This window comes from Emys orbicularis, chromosome 9 (assembly GCF_028017835.1).
Source record: "Emys orbicularis isolate rEmyOrb1 chromosome 9, rEmyOrb1.hap1, whole genome shotgun sequence".
NCBI classification, from domain to species: Eukaryota; Metazoa; Chordata; order Testudines; family Emydidae; genus Emys; species Emys orbicularis.
In genome coordinates, this window is record NC_088691.1 from 61,990,109 (window position 1) to 62,005,786 (window position 15,678).

Consider the following 15,678-nt stretch of genomic DNA (forward strand, 5'->3'; position numbering starts at 1 on the left):
TTCTTACCGAGAGATTTTTTTCAAACTTCTGGATTTGTCATTCTTTGAAGCTTTCAGAGGCAGAGAACTGGAATAGGCCGGGGAGAATAAGCATCAATCAGAAGAGGTTGGGGGTGGGGGGAGAAGCAGGAATTCAGGCAAATGAGGGAAAGAAATGAGAAACAAAGAAAAAAGTAAAAATTATTTGAAAGAAAAGGTCATCAAGCACATGCATAGGATTATCTCAGAAAACAAATGAGGAAAACTATCATGAGATTTTTCCAAAGTATAACTACAATTAAAAATATGTCAATGCATTACTGAAAAACATCACAGGCTGGTGGTTGAAGAACTTTTTCCTAAAATAGCTTCAAACAAAAATTACAATTACAAATGCAGCAAATACAACAACATGCTAAAAATAAATTCTATGGACTTGCAATCTACCATATCCATATACAGAATGAATGAGTTGTAAATACAGGTCAGCTGTCATATATATGAGAAAACAATAGGAAAAATGGCTTTGAATGTGCACCACACAAAAGGGAGTACAAGTGGAAAGTCTGTTTTTCAGGGTAATGAGCAATTTGTTTAATCTCTTCATGGTTATGCAAGTACAGATTTTTGTGCTGTTCAGTTCTGGGACTCAACAACTGATAGTATTGAATGAGACAGGGCTTCATGTGCATAAGAAGAACCTTCCAAAGTAGAAAAGCCAGATCACAGGGTCATACCAGAGGAAACAGCTCAAATAGATCGCTCTAGGAAAGCCCCCATTTCCACAAGATAATGGCTCTTTTAGCAGTCCAGATTCAAGCATACTTATGAGTTTTGTGGTTCTGCCATCCTGAGCTGTATAAAAATATTTGGCTTCAATATTTCACGTATGGTGGGGAGCATGATTACGCTCTCATTTACACCAGAATAAATCAGGAGTAGTCAATGTGAGAGCAGGCTCTGGATGGCTAATCTCCCCTCAATACTTCTGCATAATGCAATGGCTTCGTTGGGAGCTATACATGCATGTAAAAGGCAACACAGACCCTTGTGCACCTTACATACCTAGTGAAGCTTTACTGAAGAAAATGGACTATATTTTCAACAGCACTGAGCAGCACAAAGAAGAAGTCAGAGTGTTGGGGGATAAGATGGCAGAGGACGGCTGCTCTAAATTACTAAGGCTGCTAATAGCCCCGAAAAGCCATAACACCACCCATGGATTGTCAGCATGCGGAGATGCCCTGACCACTTCCTCGTTAACCCACCATGCCCCCATTCTGACCACATGGAGGGATGGTGGCACGGGAGTGCTGCTACGCCAGTTCCATGCTGTGCCACTAGAGGGTCCCCCCTGCACTGGGGTGATGCTCCTAGAGGGCCAGCTAAACACAAAGCAGCCCTTACGCTGGGGAACAACAATGGCCAATGGGGACTATGTGCATGGGTCAGACTACCAACACTTGGTCTGAAATGTTTTAATCTTCTCCATAGCCATTTGATTTGCAGTTGGCATTAACAATGTATTTTGTACTTCCTCTTTGATAAAATTCGAGCACCTAAAGCTGGATCCAACAGATACATTTAATTCAAATCAAATAGGTGGAACTGATTTCATACATTTCTTAAGAAACTCAAAACTAATTATTTTAATAAGAATAAAAGACCCCCAGGTCACAAAATAACAATGAAACCCTAACATAGTACGATTTCAACTGCTGCCTTCTCTAATCAGAGACCAAATGCCGTGTTTTATTTCTTTGCTAAGCAGAATATATTTCTATATTTGTAGGTAGATCTGTATCCAGTTTGTGTTTAGTGGAGTGAAAAATATATTACAGAACAGATATTAAAGGAGGGTATTTTGGCTTTGCCAAGTGTTCTGATCCAAGCCCGAAGAGTGTTTTGTGCTGAAATCAGCAATAAAATCCCAATTTACTGATTGAGATATATGCTGTGTGCATTCCTACATCATCATGGAGCTTCACTTTTCCTGACATCCCTGCTATACATTACAGTAACCTCCAGGTTAAAAATGACTACAACAGCAATGTTGCCAGTTTCAGTTAATCTCTGAAGAGTGTTGTGCAATTAAAAAAAAGGTAATTAAATCTATAAATCTTCTTCATGCTGTAGTGTTGTAAATACATTCAGAGTTAGAAATTTACTAAGACCATGCAGTATTTGTACAAATTTCAGTTATCGTGCATTGTCCCAAAGGAGACAGATTTAGCAGAATTAAGAAAAAAGGTGCAGGAACTGAATTTAGATGCAGATGAATTAGGGAATCTATTTTAGTGAGAGATAAAGTTTAGCAAAACACAAGCATGTTATATCAGGAGAGCACTTAAAACATGAGCTTAATTTTAAGTACATGAGTAGTCCCAGAGCTGAGCATGTGATTAAAGATTTAATTCAGCAGTCCATCTCTATTCAGCATAGGACTTAGACATGTGCTTAACTCGAAACACATCTTTAAATCCCATTGCACTCAAAGGGATTAAAGTACGTGTTTATAGTTAGACACCTGCTGAAGTCCTGTGCTTAACTTAAGTATGTACTTGAGTAGGTTGCCAGATCAGGGATGGAGTATCAGCATTTTGAATTAGTTAACTGAGTGACATCTACTCTATTTTACAGTATACTGGCATCCCTCAGTAGATTAATGGCACTGTCGCTCTTTACAGAGCATGGTGTATATGCTGATGAGTTCTTTGATGACTGCTGAGTCCGATGCATGAGTGAAAGTCCAGTCCACAGGTAGGGCACACCTATGCACTAGCAATGATCTGAATCCAAGCAACAGATTCTTTCCTCCTCTGTCCCTGGTCATCACAAAAGTTTGATCCAGTCTGCCTTGCTCCATCTACAAGCTGACTCCAGCAAACAGAGCAGCATTCTGCATTCCTTTTTCCAATCATCCAATTATTGTTCTAGGCTCTGTCTTGCAAAAGATCAAAGTTCTTGGATGCTTTGCTGATTCTACTAGTGAGCTCAGCATCAAGATCTACACTGCTGGTAACAGTCGAACCAAAGTAGCAAAATTGGTAAATAACATCCAGATGAATAGCATCTAAGGTGATATCTGGAACTGGTTCTGAAGAGCCTTGGTGCTTGATATCCTTCTTCAAGCTTATTGGTAGCCCAAAGATTTTGTATGACTCAGAGAACTTGGTAATAAGATGTTGTAGGGCATAAACACTGTGAGCCACAAGGGTGGCATCATCTGCAAACAGGTCCCTTATGATGATCTCCTTCACCTTCATCTTAGCTGTGAACCTTGCAATGTTAAACAACCTCGATCATGTCTGGTGCTAAGATAGACACCCTCTTGAACATCACGGAATGCATGTGGAAGCAGGAAAGAAAAGTAAATATTAAACAATGTAGAAGCCTGTATGCTACCCTGCTTCATTCCATTATTGATGTTAAACGAGTCAGACTTTTGGTTTTCATACAGTACAGTTGTCTTCATGCCATTGTGTAGGGATTTCATTATGTAAGCTTCTTCAGAACACTGTAAAGCCCTGACCAACTAACCATGTTAAAGGCTTTTGTTAAATCTATAAAAGCCATGTACAGTGGAATACGCTTCTCTCTGCACTTTTCTTGCAGTTGTCTTACAGAGAAGACCATGTCCATGGTGGACCTTCCCAAACTGAAGTCACACTGGCTCTCAGGAGAGATTCTCTCAGCTAAAGTTTGAAGTCTAGATAAAAGAATACGGCTTAAGATTTTCCCCACAATGTTAAGAAGAGATATACCTCTGTGGTTATTACAATCACTTCTGGCTCCTTAAATTTTATAGAGTTGGATGAAATGAGCACCCTTAAAATCTTGCAGAACAGTTTCTTCCTTCCAATCGAGTAGCAGTACCTTGTGCAATCTTTGCAGCAAGTCTTTGTTTGCACATTTATAGATTTCAGCAGGTAAACAGTCAGATCCTGAAGCTTTGTGGTTGGGAATCTTTTTGATGCTTTATTCAAAGTTCCTCTAGAGTAGGTTTGGCATCCAGCAAAGTCATAACTTCAAACTCAGGCAATGCCGCTAACACACGGTGGTCTGCTACAGACTCCCTTGAGTATATCATTCCATAATGCTCAATCCACCTCTCCAGTTGCTTTCCTTTATCAGCTATGATATTGCCATCCAGATCTTACAGCGGAGCTGTCTTGTTCTTTATCGGACTAATGGCCTTTCTAATGCCCTCATATAACCATCTACTGTCACCTGCGTCAGCCGCCTGTTGGATGCTGTCACAGAGACCCAGCCAAAATTCTTGAGCACACCTCCTGGAAACTATTTGAACAAGCTTACGAGCTTCTTTTAGGTTGTTGTGCGAATCAGTAGTAGGAGTAGACTTGTAGGTGATCAGGGCAGATCTTTTCCTCTCAACAGTATCTCCAAATGGTCTACGAACCAGTTGACTTAGTATTCTTTCCAAAGCTCTTGACTGCCACATTGTACATATTTGTCTTCAGAACTTTCCATGCATCTGAAGCAGTTTCAGTAGATACTCTATTGGAAAACCTCTCTTTGGACCACTAAGTCAAACCCGTATCAATAAAACTTGCTATTTTCACCTTGACGTAGTGTAAGTTGTATGGCCCCTGTTAAAAGGTACTGTTTAGCCAGAGGTCTCATACTGTGGTATCTGATGTAATGTAGTTTGCTTTACTGGTCATAGGGAAATCCCAAGGAAGAGGAAGAGGCTGTGGGTGCATCTGCCAGCTGAGGCTTAGGTCGTGGTGGGATTTAAAGCAAAAGAATCAGTACAGAGGATGTGTGCAGGTTACAGGCTACACAGAATTGGTCCCTGTGGGAGGGAGAGAGCAGGAACAGGCTCTGGGCTGGGGTGGAGAGAGGGAAGAATCATGGAACAGCATGTGTTTGCATTAAGAGAGCCACGGCAGCGCAGAATCCCCACTGACCCTCTTGTCTCAACAAGAACAAGTTATGGGGACAACCAATAAGCAACCTGTCATGGCTGATGAGCTGGGTAACTCACTGTTCTGCTTCTAGCTCTGTAGAGCATGAGAAAGGAGGAGCTAGAGACAGAACAAAGCAGAGAGAGTCACTCTCCGAACAAACACAAGAAGATGGGGCACACAAAAACAAAAGAGAAGTTTATGGGGAAAGAGGGGGGAAATATCCAGAGCTGGGGAAAGGGAACTTAAATTTAAATGGTCACAGATTCTTTGAACAGCGTAGCAAGGTATTTCACTGGCACACAAGAGGGCCCGTTCAGGGATCATAAAGCAGCAAGGAGCGGACAGCACCCGAGGCCTGGGAGTTCCAGGAAAAGGAACGTTGAACTGAGAAGGTCCTGCTCCCAACCAGATACTATCAGAACGAGAATGGAAAGGCAGAGCAGCTAGGCTGATAAGTAACTGTCTCAGAGGAACAGAGCGGGAAAAAGGTTCACTCAATCCTCTAGTCATTCATCATTTTATGGCCTGATTTTCAAAGGTGCTGAGCACCCTCAGCTCCCTCTGAAGTGAGTGTGCGGTGCAGCATCTTTTGAAAATCATGATTCTGCATAGATAGAGCCCTGTGCCCATGTGGAGCTTACTACAGAATAGTGGGCTAGGCAAACAACTGCTAGACACTCACTCTCTCTATTTTTTTTAAATACAGGCTGTCTGATTAGGAGCTGTACCAGAGATCACTGTGGTTCCCTCAGTGTGTTGGGAAAAGAAACGTGGTAAACTACACTAATTCTTCTCTTTGAACTCGTGATCATTCTGCAAAAGGTTATGGGCCTGATCTACAGCTGATGTACACTGGTGTATCTCCATTGAATTCAGGATGAGTAGGAAGGATAGTCTCGTTTGCTGAGCAATAGACTGGGACTCAGGAGACCTGGGTCCTATTCCTGGCTCAGCGAATCACTATATCTCCCCAGTTCTTCAGATTCCTTTCTGTAAAGTGGGGCTAATACTTCTCTACCTCCCAGGGTCTTGATAAAATCCACTAGTTACTGTGGTCTGCTATGAGGACCAAGTTAGTACCTAAATACACAACTGAAAATCTTGCTCCTTGTATTCTAAATTCCCAGAAGTCATGGCACCACATAGCATTATAATTAATTAATTCCATAATCTAGATTCTCCATAACAGTTAAGATATCCGCCTGTCTAAATATATTTTAACAACTCACTGCACTTAGGATTTCATATATCAGTTATAAAATTTTATATTAGCTAAAATTGCTTTTTATTGATAACATATGCGATTAAATGACATATGAAGAACAGTAAGTCCATCACTGTATATTTCTTGATATTTATAGCTCTCCAGTTATTTCCAAAAGCAACCCGTTTTCCCACAGGTCTTGGAAAGATGAAGTCCATCCCCCACATATTTACCAACACCAGCTCACACATTAACTCCTAGTATGATGGTTCTTCATCACACCTTTCTCACTAAATTTCCATAAAACATCACACTAACCAGTGAAATGTAAGGATGTGCTCTGCTCAGTTGATGTTATGTTGCATACATCAGCTTTTGGCAACATTTTATAATTAGTGGCATATTAGTTTTATTATATTTTCTTTGGTATCTATAGTAATAAACATCAAAAAGCTGCTCTCTGGTTAATTAAAAGTCCCAGGCCAGATCCTCAGATGTATAAATTGGTGTGACTCCATTGCTCATTTACACCAGCTCAGGATCTGGCTCATAGGCCAATTCTGCTAAAATGCAATTCTGAGTGAAGATAGTGAGATAGATCTCACTGGGGACAGAACCGGACCCGTACATTTAAAAAATAAATTCTGTTAGCTGTATTTCAGTTTATACTTCAGATTATTACCACTGAAATTTTAAAATCTAATTTACTTTTTACCAGCCATGCTGCTTGCTTTTTTATATCTCATGCAGGTTGTACAATGAAAATCTATTAGCCCCAAACACCAGCACAAATTGTTGTGCTTTGGTTGCAAACTGCGGAAGAATGTGATAGATAAGTACACTGTGGTTACAACTTTTAAAAAAAACAACAACAACAGTGTATTTGGTTTTCAGAATGCATGTAGGATTGGACAAGAATCAAAATAGATGTGGGTGAAAATTTTACAGCCTGAACTCATCTATGCAAGCACCCAGGTGGAATAAAGCCAAACTCTGCTCTCGGTCACACCAGTGTAAATCCAGAGCCATCTCCACTAACTTCAGCGAAGTTATTCCGGATTTATACTGATGTAGCAGGATTTAATTTAGCCAGTAATAAGCAATTGGAATTCTATTGTAAACTGACAATGAAATTCACTTAAACGTACCCTAGGTAGGATCAGCTTCCCTAAGCCACACATGGAAGAGACACTCCACAGAGAGACGCGCCCCCTTCGGAGGCACATCCTCCTTCCCCACCCAAACCCTAATCTAAGGTCCATGTGGAGGAGGGGGTGAAGACCAGGCAACTTGCGGGCAGGAGTGCATAGGCCAGGAGGGGCCAGAGAGGATGCACATCACAAAATTCCCTCTCCTCACCACGTAATTTAGGCACAGGAGAACCATGGCAGAGGGACACCTTGGTAGCACAGCTCCTTTGTAGCTGCACTGACAGGTGGCTGGAAGGCTGGAGCCAATGTGGAGGCACAGGGCCTATGTGCAGATGGACCTAGCCTTGATCTAATCCCTGAAAATTCACCAGAAGCCCACTGCCTAATCCACTGAGAGAGGAATGGGTATGCCAAATTCTTTCTTCCACTACAGAATAGGGGAATAACTCTGCATCATGGAAATTCCCTCCCTCTCCCATCCCTTCCCCCCTCCCCCAGCCCCAGCCCCATCCCATCCCATGGATGATCCATCCCAATATCAATAGTCCTTAAAGACCTGGAGCAAACAGACTCCTATAGGGTAATGTGCTGAAGTCACCCAGTTTTTACTCTGGCAAAGCTCCCATTGTTTACAGTAAGAGTTTGCCAAATTAAAGACTGAGTCAATACTGAGTAATGACATCAGGACTGGCCTGCAAGAAATACTGTCAGGCTTCAACTGGAAAGCACTACAGGGACCAATTATTCCCTCAAATATATCTACGCAACTACCAGGAAAGCTAGAGCCAGCGCTAGGCCTAAGCAGACTAAGCAATTGCTTAGGCCCCCAAGCAGCTCAAGTGGGCCCCTTATTTGCTTTTTATTATGTGTTGTGGGGGGGAGCCCCAAAAAGATTCCTGTTTAGGGCCCCCAATGGACTAGCACCGCCTCTGAGGAAAGCCTAGGGCTGTTGTGGGTGGATATCAAAGGACATAATTGGGTTTAAACACTCCCGCATGAGAAACAGTTAGTGCAAACTATGAGGAATAAGGTTTATTTCAATGCATTTAGAGATATGTTTCACATAGGGTTACCTCCTTTTATTGTTTAGATTAGCAGAGTGAGCCATCGTGAGAGCCTGCATTTCAGACGCGTCCTTTGCTTGCACTATATTATCTGGTGAAGGTTTTGCTTCTCTTTCTTGGGGCTGGCCACACACTTTGTCAACCTGTAACAAAGAAGGGGAAAAAACAAATGTAATTCGGTTGTTTGAAGTAAAAAGAAGATTATAAATAGCACAGAAGCAAGTTTGTCCCTTTTGGCTGACGTGGTGTATAAGGGAATCTGTGCACCACACCACAAGAGGCTGTCCGGGGCAGAGTAAGGATGGATCCTTGCTTTCTTGGGATCAAACCCCTGCACTAGAGTGTTAATGTCAACAGCATGGCATAGATGATTGCTACCAACAATTTACCAGCTATTAGGACATCATGCAGTGTCCCAACTGTGTCACACCTGGAGATGGACTCCAAGAGTGAGCCTCAATCCCCTCTTCCCACGTCACAATTTCACTTTACTTGGTGACCAACCTGAAGTGCAATGTGTATGGACAGCGGGCATAAGGAAGCTGCCTAGCAGGAACTACACATTGGTGTAGGGCCTTTCCAAAGGACAGGGGCTGAAGAAAGTATTTCCACACCCACTTGTGTTTACCTGGCAATCTGGCCAGTAGGTATAGGGTATATGGAGTAAGGTGGATCTCTGGCCTTTATCTGGAGGCTCAGACCCCTATTTGGAGGGTGAATAGGCTAGTTACAGAAGCTTTTCTAGCCTGTATCAGGAGGGTGGATGGGGTAAAATTGGGGTCTTCAGACCTTACTGGGCTTTAAAACGTAAGGTGCAAAATTATGTAGGCTCTAGTCTGTAGCAGAAGAATGGGTGGAGGGAGGGTTGTGCGTCTGGCCTGTATGAGATAGTAAGAAGTGTATTGGTGTCTGTGTTCAGAACTGCTGGTTGAACTGGGGGAGGATTGAGCCTCTAGCCCATACACGGGTGTTGTTTACAGTCAAGACACAGGAAGTAGGTGGGTCTAGCGATGCCTGTGGCCCACAAAGAAAATGCAACTGGCATAGGGTGAGATACAGGGGTCAGAGTTAAGGATGGTAATGAATCTTCAATGAATTTCCTGACTTTTAAACATTTTGTTTCTTTAAACTGCTGCACAGTGTTCTGTTAACATAATTTTTAAGGGTGATATTTCCAATAGTAACTCAGTCTTAACTAAGGTTTGTCTGGGATTTATGGACAAATTTCCAAATTTGGCTACCTACAGTTAGACACCTAAATCCACATTTAGAGACTTAAGTAAAGGCAGCCTGACTTTTAGTGAGCCCTCACAGCTGCCACAGGTTCTCAGTTCAGTGCCTAGGCTCTATTGGGCACTCGAGTTTCAAAGTTTTAGTCTGCATATATTTTTTTATCCCTAGATTATTCCCTCCTAATTAAAATAGCCAACATCTGAATTTGACCCAAATTAAACTGCTTATTGTAAACTAGCTTCTTCCAGGAAGGAAGACTGTGTTGGAATTGGAAGCTATCACTTTAAGAGTGTGGAAGGGGAAGCAGGGGCAGATACTAGTCCTGCTTGCAAAGTGTGGTGCATACAAGCAGAGTCAGTCTGAAGAGAGCCAATTAAAGGAAGGTGGAGTGAGTTGTTTCTCTCTGCCTTAGGGAGCAGCCTGTTTTCTCCCTCTCTTTGGGGGTTCTTGTGCATTATTGTTCTGATTTCTAAGGAAAAAAGCAGTGTTACATTGTAGCCTTCCAGCAAGAATATTTCTGTTTTTTAACTAACTTCTCTGTGTATATGCTGTGAACACAACACCATTGTATGCTGGGGGTATCACAGCAGGACTAAACAAGTAGGAATCAGCAGGAGCAAATCTCTGTCGATAAAAATCAGTGAACGTTTCCATAAGCAAAATAACCTTGGGGAATCACTCAGTTCCCAGGCCGACCCATAAACATTCACCTCTGCTCTTTTTCCAGCAGCCCTTCCCAGGAGGATTTTCCAAGGGGAAGGGAAAGTGAAGTTGGTGTTAACTCCTTGTGTACTGGAGTCCAAGTACTGCCCCTACATGTTATCACACTAATATACCTCAATACCGTAGTACAGATAACTAGTAATAATAGAGCAACAGCCCTCACTTTATAAGGTGAAAATTAGCATCTTTCAATATTTATTTATTTATTTCTACATTAAAAACTTTAAAAATACATGAAAAGCAATACAGAAAAATCCATCATCCAGCATAACATTTAATTTGGTATTGGGGGCCACTGCCTCTGTCTCCTTGCTTATGCCATTAATTCTTGCTGTACAGTGCATTCTGCTGCCCTTATAAAAACCCTACTGAGACATGTCTGTCTTTCTGCCACCTGCTGAGCATTCCTGAACATGGATGACTTCAAATATTCTCTCTTTCATCTCTTCATCCCAGTGAGCTATGTCTCTCTCTCTCCTCAGCACAGGTGCAGAACAGATAAATCCACCTCCGTTTGCTCACTCCAGGAAAGTTACTGCTACGTAAGCCGAAGGGACACTTTCAACTGAGAAGTAGGCACACTGAAGATATTGAAAATGAACACTTGAGAGGCCACATGCAAGATGCTGACCAACAGTTACTGCCTGTTCCAATGTAATGTACTGCAGTGAATCTGTATTACGGCAATCTGATTTAAATGCATTGGATTAATCCTAACATTTCACATGGCAGCGGGAGGTGGAGCCATGCACCTGGCTCAGCAGTGGCTTATGCTTTGGCCTCACCGCATGTGGGGCATAGCTTTAAATATGCTCAAGGCAGAGCTTTGTGAATGAAATATTTTATTTCAGTCTCTTCCAAACCTTTGAGAGAGCAAAAAATTAAAACCACATAATTGGAAGCATAAACCAAAAATCCCATTGAAACCTATAGGAGACTGGGCAGATGGGTGTAAAAGCAGCTAAGTCACATTCTGGCAAAGTGTTTCTTGCATCCTTTGCTCTGTACCTCAGGTCTCACACACTGCAAAATTCCAACGTCCCCTACTGCAAACACCTCTCTAACTACACTACATCAGAAGAGCTAGGAGCCACTGCCTTTAAAAATTAGACCTGCCAAATCAAGTCTCTGACTGTGGATTAGTTTTAAGGAAGTTCTTAACTAATGAGCAGAATTCATGGGAAAACTCAAACCTTTCCCCTATGAAATTTCAGTTGGGAAAAAAAAATCTTTCTTTGAGGTCTTTTGGTTTGCCCCTGAGAAGTTTCAAACCCATACAAGACCTTGTTTGTGAATCGACATTTCGAGAAACAAAACAAAATAATTCACTTTGTTTTTACTTAAAACATTTCTATTTCAAAAAATCAAAATGACTCGCAAGAGTTGGCAACACTTACAATAAAAACCAATCATCAGTAAGGCTGGAGAATAAAGCAAGCTTGGGATTTTGCAAAACTAATTTTTCAGTTACCTCAGATATTTCTAAAATAATCTCATAGTCAACACAGACTATTAACAACCTAGTCTTTCAAAATTTACTTCTTTAAATTTCCAGACCTCGGCATTAAGCCTGCCAAACTTCAGTTACTAATAGACGAAAAGTTATGTCTCTTTGTCACCTATGATAGTGCTAAACCCTTCCTATTGTCTCATTTTAATAATAATAAAAATAAAAACTGAACCCTATTTTGTAAAGGTGAAGAACTACATTGAGAAGCTGGTATTCCTGATAAGTTGTTGCCACCTGAATATCAATAACCTTTTATGATGCCATATATTTTTCTTGGGCTTTTTGCTTTAAACGGCAAGGACTGTTAAATCCTAGTTTCTCTGATAAATATTAGCTAAGTTTTGATCTGTCTCTCTTGCGTTTTCTTTTGTGGATTTCCTTAGCACAGAAACATATACTCATGTACATGAAGGATTACTTGACCGCTGCCATTTGTCCTTTATAAGAGTGATTATTTACAATTATTGCAAAGGCTTAACAAAAATAAATTGAAAAAATGTCATTCAAAATCCTTTGAACTCTCTCAGCTTGAGCAACCTTAAAAAATTAGGTCATATTTAATATACTTAATAAATATAATCAAACAAGGAGAAAATGTCATGCCCTTCTAGACTTGGAGGGAACATTATTTCCCTAAATCAGGAGACCTTTCCCATTTCAGAACACAATGTTCTCTGATTCCACAGAGGGAAGCTTTGAAATTTTAAAATACGAGATTTTCATGTGGTTAGTACTGGAGTTACTATTAAAGCCCCTGTGTTCCTTCAAACAGCTTTCTGCCTTTAGCTGTAGCCACGCAGCCCCAGTGAAATCAAGTCCAACATCTGCCCTGACAAACTTCACAATCCCAGTGACTTCCAGGGGGTTGCCCAGGTGTAAACAAGAGCACAGTTTTGACTAGTATGGTCACATGGTGATAAGGGTAGAGTTACTCTTTTCATGCTGGGCTCAAGACCATTCAGCTGTTTTTTTTTCCACCTAAACCTTGCCTTGCATGTCTTGCCCACACCCAATCACTATATCCATCTATCTCTCTGCTACTCCGATGGTGCCTGACACAGAATCCTAAACTTGTCTCAGAAACAACAGGGAGTGCCCCACCCCTCATGTGCTAACAATTCATAAAGACATTCAGCTTTAGCTGAATTGCAGGTTAAAATATTATTCTCCCTTCAAAAGCGATGTGTGAGATCAGTTTTGACGTTAGGTAAGCTACAGCCAAATCCTGCAAGTCCTTACTCATTATGACTTCTCAGGAACAGGACATTGTGGACAGATCAGCTAATGAAAACCACCACTCAATGTGAAGGAGAGATACAAAAAAATTAAAAAGCAAACAAAATGTAGGGTGGATAAGGAATAGAATAGAAAATAATATTGAAAATTACAATGGTTTATATAAATTATTGGTATGTTTTTCATAAGTAAATCTCAAAGCACTCTACAAAGGAGGTTGGTATCATTATCCCCATTTTACAGATGGCAAAACTGAGGCACAGGGGAGCGGTGACATGTCGTAACTAAATGCATAAATTAATTGTGAACTCATTGCCACTAGATAGCATTGAGGTCAAGAGTTTAGTACTAAAAAGCATTATACATTTATATGGATTATGAGAATATCTGCTGTTATATTAGATAGGATTTTTTTAAAATAAGGGATAGAAACCAATATGCTCCAAGGCATAAGCCAGCAGAAGCAACTTCCCCCTCTGGCAAATTATTCAATAATAGTCCACTATAGAATTTCTTGCAATTTTTTTGTAACATCTGGTACTGGCCACTAGGATATTGGACTAGATGGATCACAGGTCTGATCAATTATGGCAATTCCTATATTCCTATGCAATATGGTCATTTACCTCTATGGGAACAAGATTTAGTCCACAGTTTGTATGAGGAAATTAATTAAATTAAATTAAATGACTGCATTTCTATAACAAAAGCTCATTCAGTAAAGGAACTGCCAGCTCCCCTGAAGGGTAACTGCTGATCTGGAGGTAATAACGTAATTGTTATTATTATATCTCTCAGGAAGCAGCAGAGTCCTGTAGCTATGGCAATGGGCTGGGAGTCAGAAGCTCTGGGTTCCATTCCCACCTGTGTTACTGACCAATTATGTGACCTTGGGCATGTCAATCTCTCTGCCTTGTTTATTTAGCGTGTAAACTCTTTGGGGCAGAGACAGCCTCTTACTATGTGTCTGTGCAATGCCTTGCAAAACCTCTGTTGGGGCCTCTGGGTGCTATTGTAATAGAAATACATAATAGTAACAACTGTAACAAAGTTCTTAACATTTTTCATCCCGAGTTTCACTGTGGAAAAAAATTGAAGTAAAAATGAAAACTACTTTTTCCCTATCATCTAGCTTTTTTTCTATTTTGCAAAGATTTAAACAGCACAGAAGCAGACATTTAAAATTCAACAGAGCAAATGTGCCATTTAAATTTGATCCATTATAAACAAGCCATTAAAAACAATCGGTCCATTTTTGAAAAAAAAAAAAAGCATATCTATAGATTTTACAGGGGAGAATTTGGCTGTTAATGTATATGTTAACTGTGGGATTATTTTAATTATTAATTATTTGCATTGTGGTAGTGTCTAGAGGCTGCAGTCAGGGATCAGGGCCCCATTGCGCTAGGTGCTGTACAAGCAAACAACAAAGTCCCTCCACTGAAGAGCTTACAATCTAATTTTAAGAGAAGAAATAACTGGTGGATACAATAAACAGATGGGGGAAATCAAGACAAAAGAGATGATTATGCTCTTGAAACAGTCCTTTGTACATAAGAACATAAGATGGCCATACTGGGTCAGACCAAAGGTCCATCCAGCCCAGTATCCTGTCTACCAACAGTGACCAATGCCAGGTGCCCCAGAGGGAGTGAACCTAATAGGTAATGATCAAGTGATCTCTCTCCTGCCATCCATCTCCACCCTCTGACAAACAGAGGCTAGGGACACCATTCCTTACCCATCCTGGGTAATAGCCATTAATGGACTTAACCACCATGAATTTATCTAGTTTTAAACCCTGTTATAGTCCTAGCCTTCATAACCTCCTCAGGAAATAGCAACAGAGGGTCCTGTGGCACCTTTAAGACTAACAGAAGTATTGGGAGCATAAGCTTTCGTGGGTAAGAACCGCACTTATTCAGATGCAAGTAATGGAAATCTCCAGAGGCAGGTATAAATCAGTATGGAGATAACGAGGTTAGTTCAATCAGGGAGGGTGAGGTGCTCTGCTAGCAGTTGAGGTGTGAACACCAAGGGAGGAGAAACTGCTTCTGTAGTTGGATAGCCATTCACAGTCTTTGTTTAATCCTGATCTGATGGTGTCAAATTTGCAAATGAACTGGAGCTCAGCAGTTTCTCTTTGGAGTCTGGTCCTGAAGTTTTTTTGCTGTAAGATGGCTACCTTTACATCTGCTATTGTGTGGCCACGGAGGTTGAAGTGTTCTCCTACAGGTTTTTGTATATTGCCATTCCTGATATCTGACTTGTGTCCATTTATCCTCTTGCGTAGTGACTGTCCAGTTTGGCCAATGTACATAGCAGAGGGGCATTGCTGGCATATGATGGCATATATAACATTGGTGGACATGCAGGTGAATGAGCCGGTGATGTTGTAGCTGATCTGGTTAGGTCCTGTGATGGTGTTGCTGGTGTAGATATGTGGGCAGAGTTGGCATCGAGGTTTGTTGCATGGGTTGGTTCCTGAGTTAGAGTTGTTATGGTGCGGTGCGTGGTTGCTGGTGAGAATATGCTTAAGGTTGGCGGGTTGTCTGTGGGCGAGGACTGGCCTGCCTCCCAAGGTCTGTGAAAGTGAGGGATCATTGTCCAGGATGGGTTGTAGATCACTGATGATGCGTTGGAGAGG

The 15,678-nt window shown here is 41.2% G+C and overlaps 1 protein-coding gene across 1 annotated transcript in view; it reads right to left on the minus strand.

The window, feature by feature from the left end:
* The window catches only part of LOC135883987 (glypican-5-like), a 632,305-nt gene that overhangs the window by 393,784 nt on the left and 222,843 nt on the right, over positions 1 to 15,678 (minus strand). Inside the window, exons 4-5 of the mRNA XM_065411264.1 lie at positions 8,339 to 8,472; positions 8 to 67 (exon numbers count right to left, since the gene is read on the minus strand). Of these exons, the coding sequence (XP_065267336.1) occupies positions 8 to 67; positions 8,339 to 8,472 (194 nt within the window). The remainder of the gene's footprint in view (positions 1 to 7; positions 68 to 8,338; positions 8,473 to 15,678) is intronic.